Raw genomic sequence first — 21,193 nt, 5'->3', positions numbered from 1 at the left:
TTTATTGTCCATCCCTAATTGCCCTTGAGAAGGTGGTGGTGAGCTGCCTGCTTGAACCGCTATAGTTCATTTGGGGTAGGTAGACCCACAGTGCTTTTAGGAAGGGAGTTCCAGGATTTTGACCCAGCAACAGTGAAGGAACGGCGATATAGTTCCAAGTCAGGATGGTGTGTGACTTGGAGGGGAACTTGCAGGTGGTGGTGTTCCCATGTATTTGCTGCCCTTGTCCTTCTAGTTGGTAGAGGTCGCAGGTTTGGAAGGTGCTGTCTAAGGAGCCTTGGTGCATTGCTGCAGTGCATCTTGTAGATGGTACACATTGCTGCTACTGTGCGTTGAGGTGGAGGGAGTGAATATTTGTAGATGGGGTGCCAATCAAGCAGGCTGCTTTGTCCTGGATGGTGTTGAGCTTCTTGAGTGTTGTTGGAGCTGCACCCATCCAGGCAAGTGGAGAGTATTCCATCACACTCCTGACTTGTGCCTTGTAGATGGTGGACAGGCTTTGGGGAGTCAGGAGGTGAGTTACTCGCCTCAGGATTCCGAGCCTCTGACCTGCTCTTGTAGCCACGGTATTTATATGGCTACTCCAGTTCAGTTTTCGGTCAATGGTAGCCCCTAGGATGTTGATAGTGGGATTCAGCGATGGTAATGTCTTTGAATGTCAAGGGGAGATGGTTAGATTCTCTCTTGTTGGAGATGGTCATTGCCTGGCACTTGTGTGGCGCGAATGTTACTTGCCACTTATCAGCCCAAGCCTGGATATTGTCCAGGTCTTGCTGCATTTCTACACGGACTGCTTCAGTATCTGAGGAGTCACGAATGGTGCTGAACATTGTGCAATCATCCGCAAACATCCCCACTTCTGACTTCATGATTGAAGGAAGGTCATTGATGAAGCAGCTGAAGATGGTTGGGCCGAGGACACTACCCTGAGGAACTCCTGCAGTGATGTCCTGGAGCTCAGATGATTGAACTCCAACAACCACAGCCATCTTCCTTTGCGCTAGGTATGACTCCAGCCGGCGGAGAGATTTCCCCCTGATTCCCATTGACCTCAGTTTTGCTAGGGCTCCTTGATGCCATACTCGGTCAAATGCTGCCTTGATCTCAAGGGCAGCCATTCTCACCTCACCTCTTGAGTTCAGCTCTTTTGTCCATGTTTGAACCAAGGCTGTAATGAGGTCAGGAGCTGAGTGGCTCTGGCGGAACCCAAACTGAGCATCACTGAGCAGGTTATTGCTAAGCAAGTGCCGCTTGATGGCACTGTTGATGACACATTCCATCACTTTACTGATGATTGAGAGTAGGCTGATGGGGCGGTAGTTGGCCGGGTTGGACTTGTCCTGCTTTTTGTGTACAGGACATACCTGGGCAATTTTCCACATTGCAGGGTAGATGCCAGTGTTGCAGCTGTACTGGAACAGCTTGGCTGGGGGCATGGCAAGTTCTGGAGTACAGGTCTTCAGTACTATTGCCGGAATATTCTCAGGGCCCATAACTTTTGCAGTATCCAGTGCCTTCAGTCGCTTCTTGATATCACGGGGCGTGAATCGAATTGGCTGAAGTCTGGCATCTGTGATGCTGGGGACTTCAGGAGGAGGCCGAGATGGATCATCAACTCGTCACTTCTGGCTGAAGATTGTTGCAAATGCTTCAGCCTTATCTTTCGCATTGATGTGCTGGGCTCCCCCATCATTGAGGATGGGGATATTTGTGGAGCCACTTCCTCCAGTTAATTGTTTAATTGTCCACCACCATTCACGGCTGGATGTGGCAGGACTGCAGAGCTTGGATCTGATCCGTTGGTTATGGGATCGCTTAGCTCTGTCTATCGCATGCTGCTTACGCAGCTTGGCATGCAAGTAGTCCTGGGTTGTAGCTTCACCAGGTTGACACCTCATTTTGAGGTATGCCTGGTGCTGCTCCTGGCATGCCCTCCTGCACTCTTCATTGAACCAGGGTTGGTCTCCTGGCTTGATGGTAATGGTAGAGTGGGGGATATGCCAGGCTTTGAGGTTACAGATTGTGGTTGACTACAATTCTGCTGCTGCTGATGGCCCACAGCGCCTCATGGATGCTCAGTTTTGCATTGCTAGATCTGTTCGAAATCTATCCCATTCAGCACGGTGATAGTGCCACACAACACGATGGAGGGTATCCTCAACGTGAAGGCGGGACTTCGTCTCCACAGGTACTGTGCGGTGGTCACTCCTACCAATACTGTCATGGACAGAAGCATCTGCGGCAGGCAGATTGGTAAGGATGAGGTTAAGTATGTTTTTCCCTCGTGTTGGTTTCCCCACCACCTGCTGCAGACCCAGTCGAGCAGCTATGTCGTTTAGGACTCGGCCAGCTCGGTCAGTAGTGGTGCTACCGAGCCACTCTTGGTGATGGACATTGAAGTCCCCCACCCAGAGTACATTTTGTACCCTTGCCACCCTCAGTGCTTCCTGCAAGTGGTGTTCAACATGGAGGAGTACTGAGTCATCAGCTGAGGGAGGGCGGTAGGTGGTAATCAGTAAGAGGTTACTTTGCCCATGTTTGACCTGATGCCATGAGACTTCATGGGGTCTGGAATCGATGTTGAGGACTCCCAGGGCAACTCCCTCTCTACTGTATATCACTGTGCCACCACCTCTGTTGGGTCTGTCCTGCCGGTGGGACAGGACATACCCGGGGATGGTGATGCCAGTGTCTGGGACATTGTCTGAAAGGAATGATTCCATGAGTATGACTATGTCAGGCTGTTGCTTGACTAGTCTGTGGGACAGCTCTCCCAACTTTGGCACAAGCCCCCAGATGTTAGTAAGGAGGACTTTGCAGGGTCGACAGGGCTGGGTTTGCCACTGTTGTTTCTAGTGCCTAGGTAGATGCTGGGTGGTCCGTCCGGTTTCATTCCTTTTTATAGACTTTGTCGCGGTTAGATACAACTGAGTGGCTTGCTAGGCTATTTCAGAGGGCATGTAAGAGTTAACCACATTGCTGTGGGTCTGGAGTCACATGTCGGCCAGACCAGGTAAGGACAGCAGATTTCCTTCCCTAAAGGAAATTAGTGAACAAGATGGGTTTTCACAACAATCGACAATGGTTTCATGGCCATCATTAGACTAGCTTTTAATTCCAGATTTATTAATTAAATTCAAATTCCACCTTCTGCTGTGGTGGGACTCGAACCCAAGTCCCCAGAGAAATACCCTGGGTCTCTGGGTTACTAGTCCAGTGATAACACCACTACGCCACTGCCTACCCATCATCCAAGTCATTAATGAATAATGTGAATAATTGAGGCCCCAACACAGGTCCCTGCGGGACACCACTCGTTACATCCTGCCAATTAGAGTACTTAGCCATTATCCCCACTCTCTGTCGCCTACCATTCAACCAACCTCCTAACCATGTCAATAATTTGCCCTCAACTCCATGGGCTTCTACCTTAGTTAACAGTCTCTTATGTGGAACTTTATCAAATGCCTTCTGGAAGTCCATATAAATGGCATCCATAGACACTCCCTGTCCACTACCTTAGTCACCTCCTCAAAAAATTCAATGAGATTTGTCAGGCATGATCTTCCTATCATGAATCCAGGCTGGCTGTCCCTGATTAACTGAAATTTTTCTCGGTGTTCAGTCACCCTATCCTTGATTATAGACACCAGCAACTTGCCCACCACAGATGTCAGGATAACTGGTCTGTAATTTCCTTGGTTCCCCCTTTCACCCTTCTTAAAAAGTGGAGTGACATGTGCAACTTTCCAATCCAGAGGGAGCACTCCTGAATCTAGGGAACTCTGAAAGACTATCGTTAGGGCATCTACAATGTGGTTGCCTACTTCCTTTAACACCCTGGGATGGAAACAGTCAGGTCCTGGGGATTTCTCACTCGTTAGTTCCATTAATTTTCTTGTTACTGATGATTTACTTACGTTAATTGTATTAAGTCCCTGTCCCCTATCGGCTATTAATTTTTTCGGGACTTCCGGCAAGTCATCCTCCTTTTGAACTGTAAATACTGAGGCAAAGTAATTGTTCAACATATCTGCCATTTCCCCATTATCAATGACAATATCTCCATTTTCATCTTTTAGTGGGCCTATATTGCTTGTGACCACCCATTTTCCCTTTATGTAACTATAAAATTTCTTCTTATTGATTTTGATGTCCCTTGCAAGTTTCCTTTCATAATCTCTTTTAGTAGCTCTTATAAGCTATTTTGTGACCCTTTGCTGGTTTTTGTATCAATCCCATTCAGCCGGATCTGTGCTGCGTTTGCGTTTTTGTGAGCCATTTCTTTTTGTTTTATGCTTTCCCTCATCTCTTTAGTTGTCCATGGCTGTTTTTTCTGTGAAGTGGGTTAAGGTTGAGGGTTAAGGTCTGCCACAGTCAACAAGAACTGACTAAACGGTTCATCTCAAGCAGGTGTTGGTATCTATGGGGCTGGTTTAAATGAAGGCTGTGGCTTCCCAACTACCTGACATGTATGGCAAGTTCTGCAGAATTCAACCACATCTTTGTGCAAATCTGCTCAATAAAAATGCCACCTTATCCTGGCCTGAGTTTTTCGAATACCCACATGACCTGCCACTGGGATCTCATGGGCAATTCTCAAAGTTTGAACAACAATCTGATGAACGATAGCCCAATTCTCATGAACAGACCTCTGGACAGCTTTCCACTTTCTCATTAGAATTTTATTCTTGACACAGCAAAACTCAGGCACCTTTTCAGCTTCTGCCTCAGAACACACTGTTTGAGACAAACTTCTGAAGTCAGGGTCTGCCTGTTGTGCCTCAATCAAAGACAATCTGCTAAACAATGCACCATTGCTAACGTTGGAGCCTTTTCCACCAATATCCCCCTCCAAACCCTTGAAAAAAGTTTCAGCCAAATAAACATCCGGATTGTTCTCCACACAGCTGAATCTCGCTCTGTTTAATCGGATGAGCCTGGGATCTAGTCAGCACTCAATCTGGGATTATTCCAGGAAATTCACAGAATCACAGAATAGTTACAGTGCAGAAGGAGGCCATTCAGCCCATTTTGTCTGCACCAGCTCTCTGAAAGAACAACTCCCTCAGTTCCAATCCCCACATGCTCCCCATAATCCTGCACGTTCTTCCTTTTCATGTAACTGTCTAATTCCCTTTTGAATGCTTCAATTGAACCTGTCTCCACCATGTTCTCAGACAGTGCATTGCAGACCTTAACCACTCGCTGCATGGAATAGTTTTTCCTCATGTCACTTTTGCTTCTTTTATCAAATACTTTAAATCTGTGCCCTCGCATTCTGGATTCTTTCACAAGTTGGAACAGTTTCTCCCTGTTTACTCTGCCCATACTCATCATGATTTTCAACACCTCTATCAAACTCCTCTCAGCCTTCTCTCCAAGGAAAACAATCCAAACTTCTCCAATCTATTTTCATAACTGAAGTTCCTCATCCCTGGAACCATTCTCGTGAATCTTTTCTGTACTCCCTCCAATGCGCTCACGTCTTTCCTAAAGTGCGGTGCCCAGAACTGGACACAGTACTCCAGCGGAGGCTGAACTAGTGTCTTATATGAATTCAACATAAATTTATTGTTCTTGTACTCAATGCCCCAGTAATAAAGCCCAGGATAGTGTATGCTTTGTTAACTGCGCTCTCAACCTGTCCTGCCACCTTCAATGACTTCTGCACGTATACACCCAAATTCCTTTGCTACTAAAAAACTTCAGTTTCAGCAACCTCAACTGGCTTTTCTGAAACTACTGGAGATGACAATACCTTATCCCCAGCTATCCCATTCCCTAACAATAAATCCACTCCTGCATATGCAAATCAGGAACGATTCCCACTGTTACCGGACCAGTGACCAAATAGCATTGCAAATCAAGCTTAGGCAATGGGACAGATAAATAACTCACTTCAATGTCTCACACTATGAATTTCGCATTCATTGTGCTCCTTGGTGGGAAAATTTGCATCCTTTGCTACCACTAGTGACTAGGTTTCCCCTCTATCTCTAAGCAGCATAATTGGCTTGCCTGCCTCATCTGACAAATATGGGGACACCTTACCCCTGAACACAAAACTTCTATAACCTTCAGGGAACTGATTTAATTCATTAGCACACAGGGCAGCACACCTCTGCTCACTATTCAGCATCACCAAAGCCACTGGGTTGTCAGCAGTGCCACCTATTGGGGCATCTTTTACATGACAGGCTTTCAGTAAACCTACCACGGCTAGTGGTTTGCCTTTTATTTTCCAGCATTTTGATTTTATATGCCGCCTTACTGCAAAAATAACACATTGGTCCTTTTGACTCGACTCTAATCTCCTGATTATTTTTTTTTACCACTCTGGGGATTGCATGTATCCTCTCCTTTCCCCTTTCTCCCACTAAAACCAAACCTCTTCTCATTATCAACCCTCCTATCTTTTCAACGTCTCTGAAAGTTTCCAATCTAGGACATGTAACTACTGTTTTTTTGGGTGAATTTGTAATCATCTGCCATTGCCATGGCATTCTTTATTTTACCAACTTTATGTTCTTCCAGGTGGGACCTTATTCCTGAAAGGATACTATTTTTAAATGTTTCCATGAGGATTATTCCACTGAGGCTTTCAAAGTCTTGCTGAATCTTCATGGACCTATACCATTGATCCAATATCATTTACTTCTCTCCAGCAAATTCCAGAAATGTCTGGCCCTGTTTTTTTAAAAATTCCTGAATTTTTGCCTCTAAGCATTTGGTACTAACTCGTAAGCATTGAGAACTGCAGTTTTAACCATTTCATAATCACTTGACCGTTCCTCCAAAAGTATTGAATGTACCGCTAACACTTTTCCATTAACACGCTTTGCAATAAGATTGTCAAACTTTCTTTCAGACATTGTAACTTCGCAGCAATTTTTCAAAGGACACAAAGTAGATTTCAACTCCGTCCTCACTGAATTTAGCACAAAGCAAATAATCCTTGCCAAATCAGAACCAGAAGTTAAATCGATTCATCCTCAAACCTCCCTGGCACTCTCTGTTCACAAATCTAATCTTTTCTTCGTCCAGTTCAAACTTCCTGGCTTCTCTTTCTTTATCTTTCTCTTCCCTTTCTCTTTCAAATTCAAGTTTTCTCATTTCAAACTGTAATTATCTGTCTTTCTCTTTTTCAAGTTCCAGCCACCTAATTTGTAACTGAATTCCATCTAATTCAATCAGATAGCTATCAAGGTCACTCTTTTCTTCCTCAAAGTTAAAATGCTGAGCCACCACTTCAATAATTTCTGCCTTTTCGCTTTTGATTTTAAAATAACCCCCACTTGTTCTGCAACAGCTATTAACACATCCACTGTTAACTGTGTTACATCATTGAGAGTTAAATCTTTTCTCTTTACAAAGGTTTGAGTATTAAAAGTAGACATGCTGACTTTTCTTTTGAGAACAGCAAAAGTAATTGTGAAATCTTGTTTGTTTAAATTCCATCAAATTCCAATATACCCATTTTACAGTCTCTGAATTCATATACCGGACCTTGCGCCCCAATTTGTTATGGCCTCAGTGAGACCATTAAGATTAAAACACAAGATAGGAACCCCCCAGACCAATTTAAAGAATTATATGACATTTGAAGACTTTTATTGCAACAACTAAACTAAAAGGAATCCCCATTAACTAAATAGTACTTTGTAAGTAGCTGATGCAACAAGATACAGAGAAAGGTATTTTCTTCACTTATTAAAACACTTGAAAACCTCACACCACACTTATACGTTACACAGTCCTCCTTGAAAGCAAAATCTCAAATCTCAAACTCCTCCCAGTTGCACTGGGTTCGATCTCCCAGACCTTTCTCAAAGTCAATGTCCTCTTTGCTCACTTCTTCCGAGGACTTTCGACCTGGACGTCTGTGAATAAGGCGATTTCTGGTGTTCCTTTTGGTCTTTTACTTCTCTGCAAACCTCAACTTTCAAAACAGGTTCAAGTCCTTGCAGCCTTTTGCTGTATCAGTCTTCTGAGAGTAGATGTTTCTTTTATCTCTCCCTCCTTTCTGAGGCTGTCACAGCTGGTCGTCTTCCTTACAGCCTTCTGGCTTCTCAAAATCTGTTGAATTTATCTGGAGTCAATAGCAAATAGTCTCTTGCAATTTTTGTCTCTTTGGGCGGAGGCTATGGTGTAGTGTTAATGTCACTGGGCTAGTAATCCAGAGGCCTAGGCTAGTGCTCTGAGACATGGGTTTTGAATCACACCATGACAGATGGTGGAATTTGAATTCAATTAATAAATCTCAAATTTTAAAAAAAGCTAGTCTGATGGTGATCATTAAACCATTGTTAATTGTCGTCAAAACCCATTTGGTTCACAAATATCCTTTAGGGAAGGAAATCTGCCGTTCTTACCTGGTCTGGCCTGCATGTGACTCCAGATCTACAGCAGTGTGGTTGACTCTTAAATGCTCTCTGAAATGGCCGAGCAAGCCACTCAGTTCAAGGGAATTAGGGATGGGCAATAAATGCTGTCCTAGCCAGCGACGGCCGCATCCCATGAACGGAAAAAAAAATGCAAAGTCCACAAGTCTGGCGACAGCAGAGGCACCGAGGCTTTCCATTGTTTCCAGGTGTTCGCAACTACCAATTGTGTTTACATTTTCAGAGTCACTGTCTCCTTATTTATGATCCGAAAGTCAGGGAGGGTGAAACCCATTGTTTCCAGGTGTTATACCCCTGCAGTCTCTGCTTTACAAAAGATTTTTGATCTGGGTTTTTGTTGCCCTGGTAACCAAGATCCCTGTCTTGTCTTTAAGCAGAGTTAATGTGAGGTCACCTGACTTCTCTGTTAAAAGTTTAAGATGGAGTCAATCACTATTTTTGAAAGATAATCCAGTTACAAAGTGCAACATTCATAATGAGAGAAATGGAAATAAATCTTAACTGTCAGTGTTTTAAACTCCTCACACCAGTTACAGAGGGCAGTAGTTGAGCCGGTGTATCCCAAGATATGACAGTATGGCAGGACCCGCTGTATCCTGGAATATTACAGTACGACAGGGCCCAGTGTATCCTGGAATATTACAGTATGACAGGACCCAGTGTACCCTGGAATATTACAGTACGGCAGGACCCGGTGTATCCTGGAATATTACAGTACGGCAGGACCCGGTGTATCCTAGAATATTACAGTATGGCAGGACCCGGTGTATCCTAGAATATTACAGTATGGCAGGACCCGGTGTATCCTGGAATATTACAGTACGGCAGGACCCGGTGTATCCTAGAATATTACAGTACGGCAGGACCCAGTGTATCCTAGAATATTACAGTACGGCAGGACCCGGTGTATCCTGGAATATTACAGTACGACAAACCCGGTGTATCCTGAAATATTACAGTACGGCAGAACCCGGTGTATCCTGGAATATTACAGTACGGCAGGACCCAGGGTATGCTGAAATATTACAGTATAACAGGACCAGTTGTATCCCTGGATATTACAGTTCAAAAGGATCCAGTGTAACCCGGGATATTGCAGTATGCCAGGACCCGGTGTATCCTGTGCTAACCTCCAGAAAGCTTGTTATGGAAGGATGATGCTGGAGCCTATTTTTACTCTGTTTGTGCAGAGTAAAAGGATTACAAACATGTAGCTCGTCAGTCAAAAACTTTTACCAGTCTCAGTAAGTGTCTGCTTATAAGTGTTCAAGTAAATCCCCAATTAACACCCTCCGCTGCATATAATTTAAAAATTAATTCACAATTAACAGATTAATATCCCGGGATATTACAGTACGACTGGACCTAGTGTGTCTTGGGATATTATAGTACTACAAGGACACACTGTATCCTGGTATATCTCTGATTCTCTCTCTCATTCTCTCACTCTCCAACAGGACTAAAGTCTGACTCCCAGGTCCCTGTTACTGTCGGGATTGTACTTGGGATCTTCGGGCTGATCTTCGTTCTCGCCATTGTGGCTGTCGCTGTCTATAAGAGGAAAGGTAGGAATTGGAGAGAATATGGACCGAGCCTCACTGGGAGAGAGGGAGCTGTGGGCCCCAGAGTGTGGAGGAGGGCAGACTATGGGGCTCAGGATGTAGGGAGTGAGGCTCAGGGTCATGAGGAAGGGTACAGATTTGGGATGGAGAGGCTGAGCTGAGGGCCCAGCGACGAAGGAGAGACTTATTTTGGAGCAAAAGAGCTCCGGGTGGAGTCAAGGGAACCAGGGTCAGGGCTCAGGCTGGGCATGAGGGGACCAGGATCAGGGCTCGGTGGGGGGGGGGGGGTAAGTGGGGACCAGGATCGGGGCTCAGGGTGAGGAAGCGTTAACCAGGATCGGGGCTCAGGGAGGGGACCAGGATCGGGGCTCAGGGTGGGGAAGCGTTAACCAGGATCGGGGCTCAGGGTGGGGACGAGGGGACTGGGATTGGGACTCGGTGTGGACGAGGGCACCAGGATCGAGGCTCAGGGTGGAGGCTGTGATTAGGGCTCAGGGTGGGGACGAGGGGACCATGATCGGGGCTCAGTGTGGAGAGAGGGGCTCAGTGTGGGGGAGGGTCCATCTCTCGCTTTCATTCAGAGTTCCCGCCTGTCTCCAGTCCGATTTTCTGTTGTTGTCTTGTCACTCACTGAGCATTCCTTGTTTTTCAGTGGCAGGGAAGAGCGGCTACAATCCTACAAACAGTAAGCTGACCATCAAACATCATCTGGATGTCTGTGTAACTGTGTGAATCATTGCTCATCATATGTGTCTAATACACTCAACAGTTCATTTCTCTGGCTCCCTCCATGTCTGTCTTCCTCTCTCTGTTTGTTTCTCTCTGTGTGTCTCTGTCCATCTCTCTCTCTCTCTCGCTAACTGTCTTTGTGTCTTGCATGCTGGCTCTATCTCTGTCTTTCTTTGTGTGTGAATCTGTGTCTCTGTCTTTGTCCATCTCTCCGTTTTTCTCTCTCTCTCTGTCTTTGTATCTTGTTCATTGACTATCTCTATCTCTCATAGTGAACAGTTTGTTAATACTTGTCCTTCCATTAACAGTTTCTGATGAAGGGGAATCCTCATCCAGCTCCTCCACCAGTGCCTGAGGTATGAATCGTGTTGATCAATAGTGTGAGCAGATCCTTCCCTGGCCTTCTAACTGGGCTATTACAGCTGGTATTAACTGTACAATCTGGTGGGTGGAATCTGAGTGCAGTGTCTGTCTCTCCCTGTATAGTCACTAAAGACCAGCTCATGCAATTCAACACTGAGCTTTGAGACTGGCCTTCTGGAGATGGCTGCTCCTTAACTGTCAAAGGTTAGAAATATCTTGGAGGAGGGGGTGGGGATTTGGGTTGAAGACCCCTGGAAACATCTCATAATTACTCCTATTAGGGGAGTGGGTCTGATGGGTTTTGCTGGTATTTGGGGAGTGGATCTGATGGGTTTTGCTGATGTTTGGGGAGTGGAGAGGGATAGTGCTAATAAAAAGGGATGACCTAAGTTCAGGAAACCAGGATGTAGAAGCAGTTTGGGTCAAGATGAGAAATGATAGAGGCCAGAAGTCACTGGTGGGAATGGTGTACAGGCCCCCGAACAGTTACCGCAGGTAGGATGGGGTATAAAGAAATAAATAATGGGTGCTTGTCAGAAAGGTACGGCGATAATCATGGGGGATTTTAATCTACATATAGGTTGGAAAAAGCAGATGGGCAAAGGTAGCCTTGATGAGGAGTTCAGAGAATGTTTTCAGGATAGTTTCTTAGAACAGCATGTCTAGAGCCAATCAGAGAGCAGGCTCATTAGACTTGGTATTGTGCAATGGGATGGGATTAATTAATGATCTCATAGTGAAGGCGTCCCTAGGCAGCAGCAATCATCATATGATTGAATTTTATATTCAGTTTTAGGGCGAGAAGGACAGCTCCAAGTCTAGTATTTTACATTTAAATAAGGGCAATTATGAGGGAATGAAAGCCGAGCTAGCAAAAGTGAACTGGCAAAGTAGGTTAAGGGATAGATCAATAGAGATGCAGTGCAGACATTTAAGGGTATATTTCAGAATATGCAGAATAGATACATTCCAATGAGAAAGAAAAATGCCAAGGGGAGGACCCACTATCCATGGTTAACTAAAAATGTTAAAGATAGTATCAAACGTAAAGAAAAAGCTTATAATTGCTCAAAGATGAGTGGCAGGTAAGAAGATTGGACAGAATATAAAAAAGCAGGAAAAATAACTAAAAGATTAATAAGGAGGGAAAAATTAGAGTACGAGAGAAAGCTGGCAGGTAATATAAAAAACAGATGGTCAGAGTTTCTATAGATAATGAAAAAGAAAAGAGTTAACAAAGTGAGCGTTGGTCCTATAGAAAGTGAGTCTGGGGAATTAATAAGGGAAAATAAGGAGATGGCAGATGAATTGAACAGATATTTTGCATCGGACTTAACCATAGAGGATACAAGTAACATCCCAGAAATAGCTGTAAATCAGGAAATGGAAGGGAGGGAATTACAATCACCAGTGAAGTAGTACTGAGAAAATTGTTGGAGCTGCGAGCTGACAAGTCCCCAGGTCCTGATGGCCTTCATCCTAGGGTGTTAAAAGAAGTGGCTCGTGTGACAGCAGAGACATTGGTTTTGATTTTACAGAATTCCCTAGATTCAGGGAAGGTTCCAGTAGATTGGAAAATAGCCAATGTAATTCCTTTATTTAAAAATGGAGGGAGACAGAAAGCAGGAAACTATAGGCCAGTTAGTTTAACATCTGTCTTGGGGGAAAATGTTAGAAGCTATAATTAAAGACAATATAGCAGGGCATTTAGAAAAAGTCAAGGTAATCAAGCAGAGTCAACATGGTTCTGCGAAAGGGAAATCTTTCTTAACCAATTTATTCGATGTGGAAAGTAAAAGCTCTTGGTGTAGGGGGTAACATGTTGGCATTAATATAAGATTAAATCTTATAGTGGCACAGTGGCGCAGTGGTTAGCACCGCAGCCTCACAGCTCCAGGGACCCGGGTTCGATTCCGGGTACTGCCTGTGTGGAGTTTGCAAGTTCTCCCTGTGTCTGCGTGGGTTTTCTCCGGGTGCTCTGGTTTCCTCCCACAAGCCAAAAAGACTTGCAGGTTGATAGGTAAATTGGCCATTATAAATTGTCACTAGTATAGGTAGGTGGTAGGGAAATATAGGGACAAGTGGGGATGTTTGGTAGGAATATGGGATTAGTGTAGGATTGGTATAAATGGGTGGTTGATGTTCGGCACAGACTCGGTGGGCCGAAGGGCCTGTTTCAGTGCTGTATCTCTTAAAAAAAAGATTGGCTAGCTAACAGGGAACAGAGAGTAGGCATAAATGGGTCATTTTCTGGTTGACAAGATGTAACGAGTGGTGTGCCACAGGGATCAGTGATGGGGCCTCAACTTTTTTCAACTTATATAAATGACTTGGATAAAGGGAGCAAATATATGGTTGCTAAATTTGCTGATGACTCAAAGATAGGTAGGAAAGTAAGTTGTGAAGAGGACATAAGGAGGCTACGAAGGGATATAGATAGGTTAAGTGAGTGGGCAAAGATCTGGCAAATGGAGTATAATGTGGGAAAATGTGAAATTGTCCACTTTGGCAGGAAGAATACAAAAGAAGCATATTATCTAAATGGTGAGAGATTGCGGAGCTCTGAGATGCAGAAGAATCTGGGTGTCTAGTACATGAATCACAAAATGTTAGTATGCAGGTACAGCAAGTAAATGGGAAAGCTAATCGAATGTTATCAATTATTGCAAAGGGAATTGAACAAAAAATGTAGGGAGGTTATGCTTCAGCTATATTGGTGAGACCACATCTGGAATACTGTGTACAGTATTGGTCTCCTTATTTCAGGAAGGAGGTAACTGCTTTGGAAGCAGTTCAGAGAAAGTTTACTAGACTAACACCTGGAATGGGCAGGTTTTCTTATGAGGAAATGTTGGACAGGCTAGGCTTGTATCCGCTGGAATTTAGAAGAGTAAGAGGTGACCTGATTGAAACATATAAGATCCTGAGGGGTCTTGACAGGGTGGATATGGAAAGGATGTTACCCCTTGTGGGAGAATCTAGAGCTAGGGGTCACTGTTTGAAAATAAGTGATCACCCATTGAAGACAGAGATGAGGAGAATTTCTTTTCTCAATCGTGAGTCTTTGGAACTCTCTTCCTCAAAAGGTGGTGGAAGCAGAGTTTTTGTATATTTTTTAAGGCGGAGCTAGATAGATTCTGGATAAACAAGGGGGTGAAAGGTTATTTGGGCTAGGCGGGAATGTGGAATTGCGGTTACAATCAGATCAGCCATGATCTTTTTGAATGGCGGAGCAGGCTCGAGGGGCTGAGTGGCCTACTCTTAATTTGTAGGTTCGGACAAGTGGGTTTTTGGGTTTTGGTGGCATTTGGGGAGTGGATCTGGTGGGTTTTGTGTGTTTTGAGGAGTGGGTCTGATGGATTTTGCTGGTAATTCGGGAGTGGGTTTAATGGGTTTTGCTGGTAATTCGGGAGTGGGTTTAATGGGTTTTGCTGGTGTTTGGGGAGTGGGTCTGATGGGTTTTATTGGAGTTCGGGCTTGGTCTGATGGGTTTTGTTGGTGTTTGGGACTGGGTTTGATGTATTTTGCTGATGTTTGGGGATCTACGGGGTTTTGCTGGTTTTTGTAGAGTGGGTCTGATTGGTGTTGCTGAAGTTTCGGCGTCTGATGGGTTTTGCTGGTGTTTGGGGATTGGGTTGATTTATTCATTTCATGGGATGTTGGTATCACTGGCCAGGCCAGCACTTATTTCCCATCCCTCATTGTCCTTAAGAAGGTGGTGGTGAGCTGCCTTCATGAACCATTGCAGTCCATGTGGGGTAGGTACACCCACAGTGCTGTTCGGAAGGGAGTTCCAGAATTTTGACCCAGCGACAGTGAAGGAATGGTGATTTAGTGTCAAGTCAGGTTGATGTGTGGCTTGGAGGGGAACGTGCAGGTGGTGGTGTTCCCATGAATCTGCAGCCCTTGTCATTCTAGGTGGTTGAGGTTGCAGGTTTGGAAGGCGCTGCCTGACTAGCCTTGGTGCATTGCTGCAGTGCATCTTGTAGATGGTACACACTGCTGCCACTGTGTGTCAGTGGTGAAGGGAGTGAATGTTTGTGGATGGGGTGCCAATCAAGCGGGCTGCTTAGTCCTGGATGGTGTCGAGCTTCTTGACTGTTGTTGGAGCTGCATCCATCCAGGCAAGTGGAGAGTATTCCATCATATTCCTAACTTGTGCCTTGTAGATGTGAGAGGTAGTTTCTTTACTCAGAGAGTAGTAGGGGCGTGGAACGCCCTGCCTGCAGCAGTAGTAGATTCGCCAACTTTAAGGGCATTTAAGTGGTCATTGGATAGACATATGGATGAAAATGGAATAGTGTAGGTCAGATGGTTTCACAGGTCGGCGCAACATTGAGGGCCGAAGGGCCTGTACTGCGCTGTAATGTTCTAAAAAAAAAAAGATGGTGGACAGGCTTTGAGGAGTCAGGAGGTGAGTTACTCAGCGCAGGATTCCTAGCCTCCGCGCATGGCTGAACCATGGTATTTATATGGCTATTCCAGTTCAGTTTCTGGTCAACGGTAACCCCCAGGATGTTGATAGTGGAGGATTCAGTGATTGTAATGCTGTTGAATGTCAAGGGGAGATGGTTAGATTCTCTCTTGTTGGAGATGGTCATTGCCTGGCACTTGTGTGGCGCAAATGTTACTTGTCACTTATCAGCCCAAGCCTGGATATTGTCCAGGTCTTGCTGCATTTCTACACGGACTGCTTCAGTATCTGAGGAGTCACGAATGGTGCTGAACATTGTGCAATCATCAGCGAACATCCCCACTTCTGACCTTTATGATTGAAGGAAGGTCATTGATGAAGCAGCTGAAGATGGTTGGGCCTAGTACACTACTCTGAGGAATTCCTGCAATGATGTCCTGGAACTGCGATGATTGACTTCCAACCATCACAGCCATCTTCCTTTGCGCTAGGTATGGTTCCACCCAGCGGAGAGATTTCCCCCTGACTCCCATTGACTCCAGTTTTGCTGGGGTTCATTGATGCCATACTCGGTCAAATGCTGCATTGATCTGAAGGGTCGTATCTCTCACCTCACTTCTTGAGTTCAGCTCTTTTGTCCATGTTTGAACCAAGGCTGTATGAGGTCAGGAGCTGACTGGCCCTGGTGGAACCCAAACTGAGCATCACTGAGCAGATTATTGCTAAGCAAGTGCCGCTTGATAGCACTGTTGATGACACCTTCCATCACTTTACTGATCATCGAGAATAGCCTGATGGGATGGTAATTGGCCAGGTCGGATTTGTCCCCTTTTTTTTGTGTTCAGGACATACCTGGGCAATTTTCCACATTGCCGAGTAGATGCCAGTGTTGCAGCTGTACTGGAACAGCTTGGCTAGGGGCACGGCAAGGTCTGGAGCACAAATCTTCAGTACTATTGCCGGAATGTTGTCAGGGCCCATAGTCTTTGCAGTATCCAGTTGTTTCTTGATATCACGCGGAGTGAATAGAATTGGCTGAAGACTGGCATCTGGATCGCTGGGAACTTCAGGAGGAGGCCGAGATGGATCATCAACTCGGCACTTCTGGCTGAAGATTGTTGCAAATGCTTCAGCCTTAACTTTGCACTGTTGTGCTGGACTCTCCCATCATCGAGGATGGGGATATTTGTGGAGCCACCTCCTCCTGTTAATAATTTAATTGTCCACCACCATTTTTGACTGGATGTGGCAGGACTGCAGAGCTTAGATCTGATCTGTTGGTTGTGGGATCACTTAGCTCTGTTTATCGCATGCTGCTTATGTTGTTTGACACGCAAGTAGCCCTGGGTTGCAGCTTCACCGAGTTGACACCTCATTTTGAGGTATGCCTGGTGTTGCACCTGGCATGCCCTCCTACACTCTTTATTGAACCAGGGTTGATCCCCTGGCTTGATGGTAATGGTAGAGTGGGGAATATGCAGGGCCATGAGGTTACAGATTGTGATTGAGTACAATTCTGCTGCTGCAGATGATCCACAGCACCTCATGGATGCCCAGTTTTGCATTGCTAGATCTATTCGAAATCTATCCCATTTAGCACAGTGGTAGTGCCACAAAACCCAATGGAGGGGATCCTCAATGTGAAGTCGGCACTTTGTCTCCACAAGGACTGTGCGGTGGTCACTCCTACCAATACTCTCATGGACAGTTGCATCTGTGGCAGGCAGATTACTGAGGATGAGGTCAAGTATGTTTTTCTCTCTTGTTGGTTCCCTCACCACCTGCTGCAGACCAAGTCTTGCAGCTATGTCCTTTAGGACTGGGTCAGCTAGGTCAATAGTGGTGTTACTGAGCCACTCTTGGTGATGGACATTGATGCACCTCACCCAGAGTACATTCTGCGCCCTTGCTGCCTCCAAGTGGTGTCCAACATGGAGGAATACTGATGCATCAGCTGAGTTAGATTGGTAAGTGGTAATCAGCAGGAGGTTTCCATGCCCATGTTTGACCTGATGCCATGAGATTTCATGGGGTCCAGAGTCGATGTTGAAGACTCCCAGGGCAACTCCCTCCCTACTGTGTACCACTGTTCCGCCACCTCTGCTGGGTCTGTCCAGCCATGGGACAGGGCATAACCAGAGATGGTGATGGTCGTGTCTGGGACATTGTATGGTATGATTCCGTGAGTATGACTATGTCAGGCTGTTGCTTGACTTGTCTGTGGGACAGCTCTCCCAACTTTGGCACAAGCCCCCAGATGTTAGTAAGGAGGACTTTGCAGGGTCGACATGGCTGGGTTTGCCGCTGTTGTTTACGGTGCCAAGGTCAATGCTCGGTGGTCCGTCCGGTTTCATTCCTGATCAACTTTTTAGTGGTTAAGTACAACTGAATGGCTTGCTAGGCATTTCAGAGGACATTTTAAGAGTCAGCCACAATGCTGTGGGTCTGGAGTCACATGTAAGCCAGACCAGCACAGTGGCGCAGTGGTTAGCACCGCAGCCTCACAGCTCCAGCGACCCGGGTTCAATTCTGGGTACTGCCTGTGTGGAGTTTGCAAGTTCTCCCTGTGTCTGCGTGGGTTTCCTCCGGGTGCTCCGGTTTCCTCCCACAGCCAAAAGACTTGCAGGTTGGTAGGTAAATTGGCCATTATAAATTGCCCCTAGTAGAGGTAGGTGGTAGGGAAATATAGGTACAGGTGGGGATGTGGTAGGAATATGGGATTAGTGTAGGATTAGTATCAATGTGTGGTTGATGGTCAGCACAGACTCAGTGGGCCGAAGGGCCTGTTTCAGTGCTGTATCACTAAACTAAACCAGGTAAAGACGGCAGATTTCTTTCCCTAAAGGAAATTAGTGAACCAGATGGGTCTGATCAGTTTTGCTGGTGTTTTGGGAGTAGGTCTGATGGGTTTTACTGATGTTTTGTAGGTCTGATGTGTTTTGCTGTTTGGGGAGTGGGTCTGATGGGTTTTGCTGTTTGGGGAGTGGGTCTGATGGGTTTTGCTGTTTGGGGAGTGGGTCTGATGGGTTTTGCTGGTGTTTGTAGGTCTGATGGGTTTTGCTTTTATCAGATTTACTTAAGGATATGACAAGTAAGTTCTAACAGTACTGGCTGGTTGGCATTCTTCCATCGATGAAAGTTGGTGGACACACAGCAAACAATCCATGTCGGTGGGGTGTCTTCTCTTGGTGCACCTTTGCTGATGGCTGTGAAGGCTAATCCTTGAGAGGCAGGTTCTGCTACAAGTCCTGCACGTGAAACTGCCAAGTGACGCTGTGAGTTGTAGTTTTTGATTTTGGCGCATGTTGCCAACCTGCTGTAGCAACTGGTCGTCGTGGTAGTGCACACTATTCCACAGGATGTGTCGCCATTTCCCTCTTTCACCAGCTAGTGACTCCCAGGTCGATATTAAGGGCCTTCATGTCACGCTTGTAAGCATCTTTGAAGTGGAGATTTGATGCCCCACTGGTCATCTGGAGTGAGCTACATCACCATACAGAAGGTCATTGGCTATATGAATGTCTTCCATCCTGTGGATGTGTCTGGTCCACCGAAGCCTCCTCTGTTTGATTAGTGCAACACACTTAGGAGCTCTGCCTGTGAGCGGACTGCTGCATTTGTGATTTTGCCCTACAAGGATAAAACTATAATGCGCCGCAGACAGTGAAGATGGAAATATACTATACCATCATAAAATAAACTCAATCCTACAGTCTGATGTGTTTTGCTTGTGTTTGGAAACTGGGTCTAATAGGTTTTGCTGGTATTTGGGGAGTGGGTTTGTTGCGTTTTGCTGCTGCTCATGGTGTCTGATGAGTTTTCTGATGTTTGGGGAGAGGGTTTGATGGGTTTTTCTGCTGGTGTTTGTGGGGATCTGATGGGTTTTGCTGGTGTTTGGGCGGTCTTATGGGTTCATGGGTTTTGCTGCAGTTTGGGGAGTGGATTTGTTCGGTTTTTTTGGGTCTGTGCTGGGTCTGCTGGGTTTCGTCATTCTGCAACCATCTGTTTATTTTTCTTCCCCAGTGGCCTCTCGTGTCCCGACTGGTATTCCAGAGAATGGAGCTCCCCGAGATCAGTGGGAGGAGTGTTTAGACAATCAGGGAGGGTGTGATTTCATCGAGGTGACAGTGAGTGACTGATGGAGACTCCACATTTGTGACTCTGTGTAAATGGAACTGTGGTGACTGTAGATTACTGTCTGTCTGGAAATTCTGTATTTGGCACCTCACAGCTCCAGCGACCCGGGTTCAATTCTGGGTACTGCCTGTGTAGAGTTTGCAAGTTCTCCCTGTGCCTGCGTGGGTTTCCTCCGGGTGCTCCGGTTTCCTCCCACATGCCAAAGACTTTCAGGTTAATAGGTAAATTGGCCATTATAAATTGCCCCTAGTATAGATAGGTGGTAGGAAAATATAGGGACAGGTGGGGATGTGGTAGGAGTATGGAATTAGTGTAGGATTAGTATAAATGGGTGGTTGATGGTTGGCACAGACTCTGTGGGCCGAAGGGCCTGTTTCAGTGCGGTATCTCTAAAAAAAAAATTTAAAAAAAATAAAAATAGTGAACTGAGGGGCTGGAACCCACATAAAACCCCTCAGGATGTGTGCACCGTTTTTAGCTGTGTAATGCCAATGTACATTACATTTCAAATGGAATGGCAAGAATTGTGAGGCGCTTCATGTTTTCTGTGTCAAAGAAATCTGATCTCTATTGTACTTCCTGAAATGTGAAATTTGAACTGTTCTGTGATGTATTTTTGCAAATTTTTGTGAATGAAGTATATTGTTGGAATAAAAAAGAGATTGAGAGGGCTGGACACTGGTGAAGAAGTTAGTGAAATGTCTGACTCAAAGCCCTGTGTGTGCCTGGATGGATCCTGCTCCTGTGAAAACACCTCCAGATGCTCAGACTCCCAAAGTCCCACCAGCAAAGCTGGACCCTGCCGGAAAAGTTGCTGCTCTTGCTATCCTGTAAGATGTACGAACTGCGCCAATGGCTGTGTGTGTAAAGGGAAAACCTCTGACAAATGTGGCTGCTGCTCCTGAACAACAGGCCCCTTCCATACAATATATGAAATATTGTCCAAAAGTACTGTATTAGACAACCCACACGTCTTCAGTATCTATGTTGTTACGACCAGGTGGGAAAGGTGTCTAGGGGTCTGTTACGATCTTCATCTGGTCTTATTGTAACAGGGTTTAATTTTAAACACACTGTTCTGAGTTCCCCTTTTGTGAATCTTTGTTCACAGGTTTCCAATTCTAAGACAAAGAAATGGGCACACCAGGCTTTTCTTAGGTTTAAAGAAGAAAAGTGAAAATTATTTAACTTACTTAAACTCTAATATGGTTCATGCCTACGGATATACGACACACCCACACTAGCATGCACCCGTGATACTCACATGAAAATAGGCACAGAAAAGAGTAGAAAAATAAAATGGAGAAGTTCGAGTCAATTTCAGAAGAGTTTCCTGTTTACTGTGCTGTTTTTCTAGCTTGCCGTAGAGTCCTTGATTGTAGAAATCTCTTACTTTTCATTGGGGCCCAGTATTCTTCTTAAACCTTGTTCACTGTGGGAGACTTTTCTCTCTTAGTTTTCATACATCTTCAATGATTTCTGATGCTGGTGTGAGCGAGATGAGAGCATACAGGAGAGAGATGTTCTCAAACTAGGAGCCAGGAGCTGTCTGATTACAAATTTCCTGTTGAAAGTTCAAATTC

The 21,193-nt window shown here is 45.4% G+C and overlaps 1 protein-coding gene across 2 annotated transcripts in view; it reads left to right on the top strand.

The window, feature by feature from the left end:
* LOC137346244 (major histocompatibility complex class I-related gene protein-like) overlaps positions 1 to 20,282 on the top strand; it is a 56,777-nt gene extending 36,495 nt beyond the window's left edge. The window contains exons 5-8 of one of the 2 annotated variants that reach the window (XM_068009692.1): positions 9,863 to 9,970; positions 10,620 to 10,652; positions 11,005 to 11,052; positions 19,497 to 19,584. In XM_068009692.1, coding sequence (XP_067865793.1) covers positions 9,863 to 9,970; positions 10,620 to 10,652; positions 11,005 to 11,051 — 188 coding nt within the window. In that variant the 3' untranslated portion in view covers position 11,052; positions 19,497 to 19,584. Of the gene's footprint in view, positions 1 to 9,862; positions 9,971 to 10,619; positions 10,653 to 11,004; positions 11,053 to 19,496 lie in introns of both variants that reach the window. The other variant, XM_068009691.1, reaches the window with a different exon arrangement.
* The last annotated feature ends 911 nt before the right edge of the window (positions 20,283 to 21,193 follow it).

Source organism: Heterodontus francisci, chromosome 29 (genome assembly GCF_036365525.1).
Source record: "Heterodontus francisci isolate sHetFra1 chromosome 29, sHetFra1.hap1, whole genome shotgun sequence".
NCBI lineage: Eukaryota > Metazoa > Chordata > Chondrichthyes > Heterodontiformes > Heterodontidae > Heterodontus > Heterodontus francisci.
This window is presented reverse-complemented; position numbering and strand designations above follow the sequence as displayed.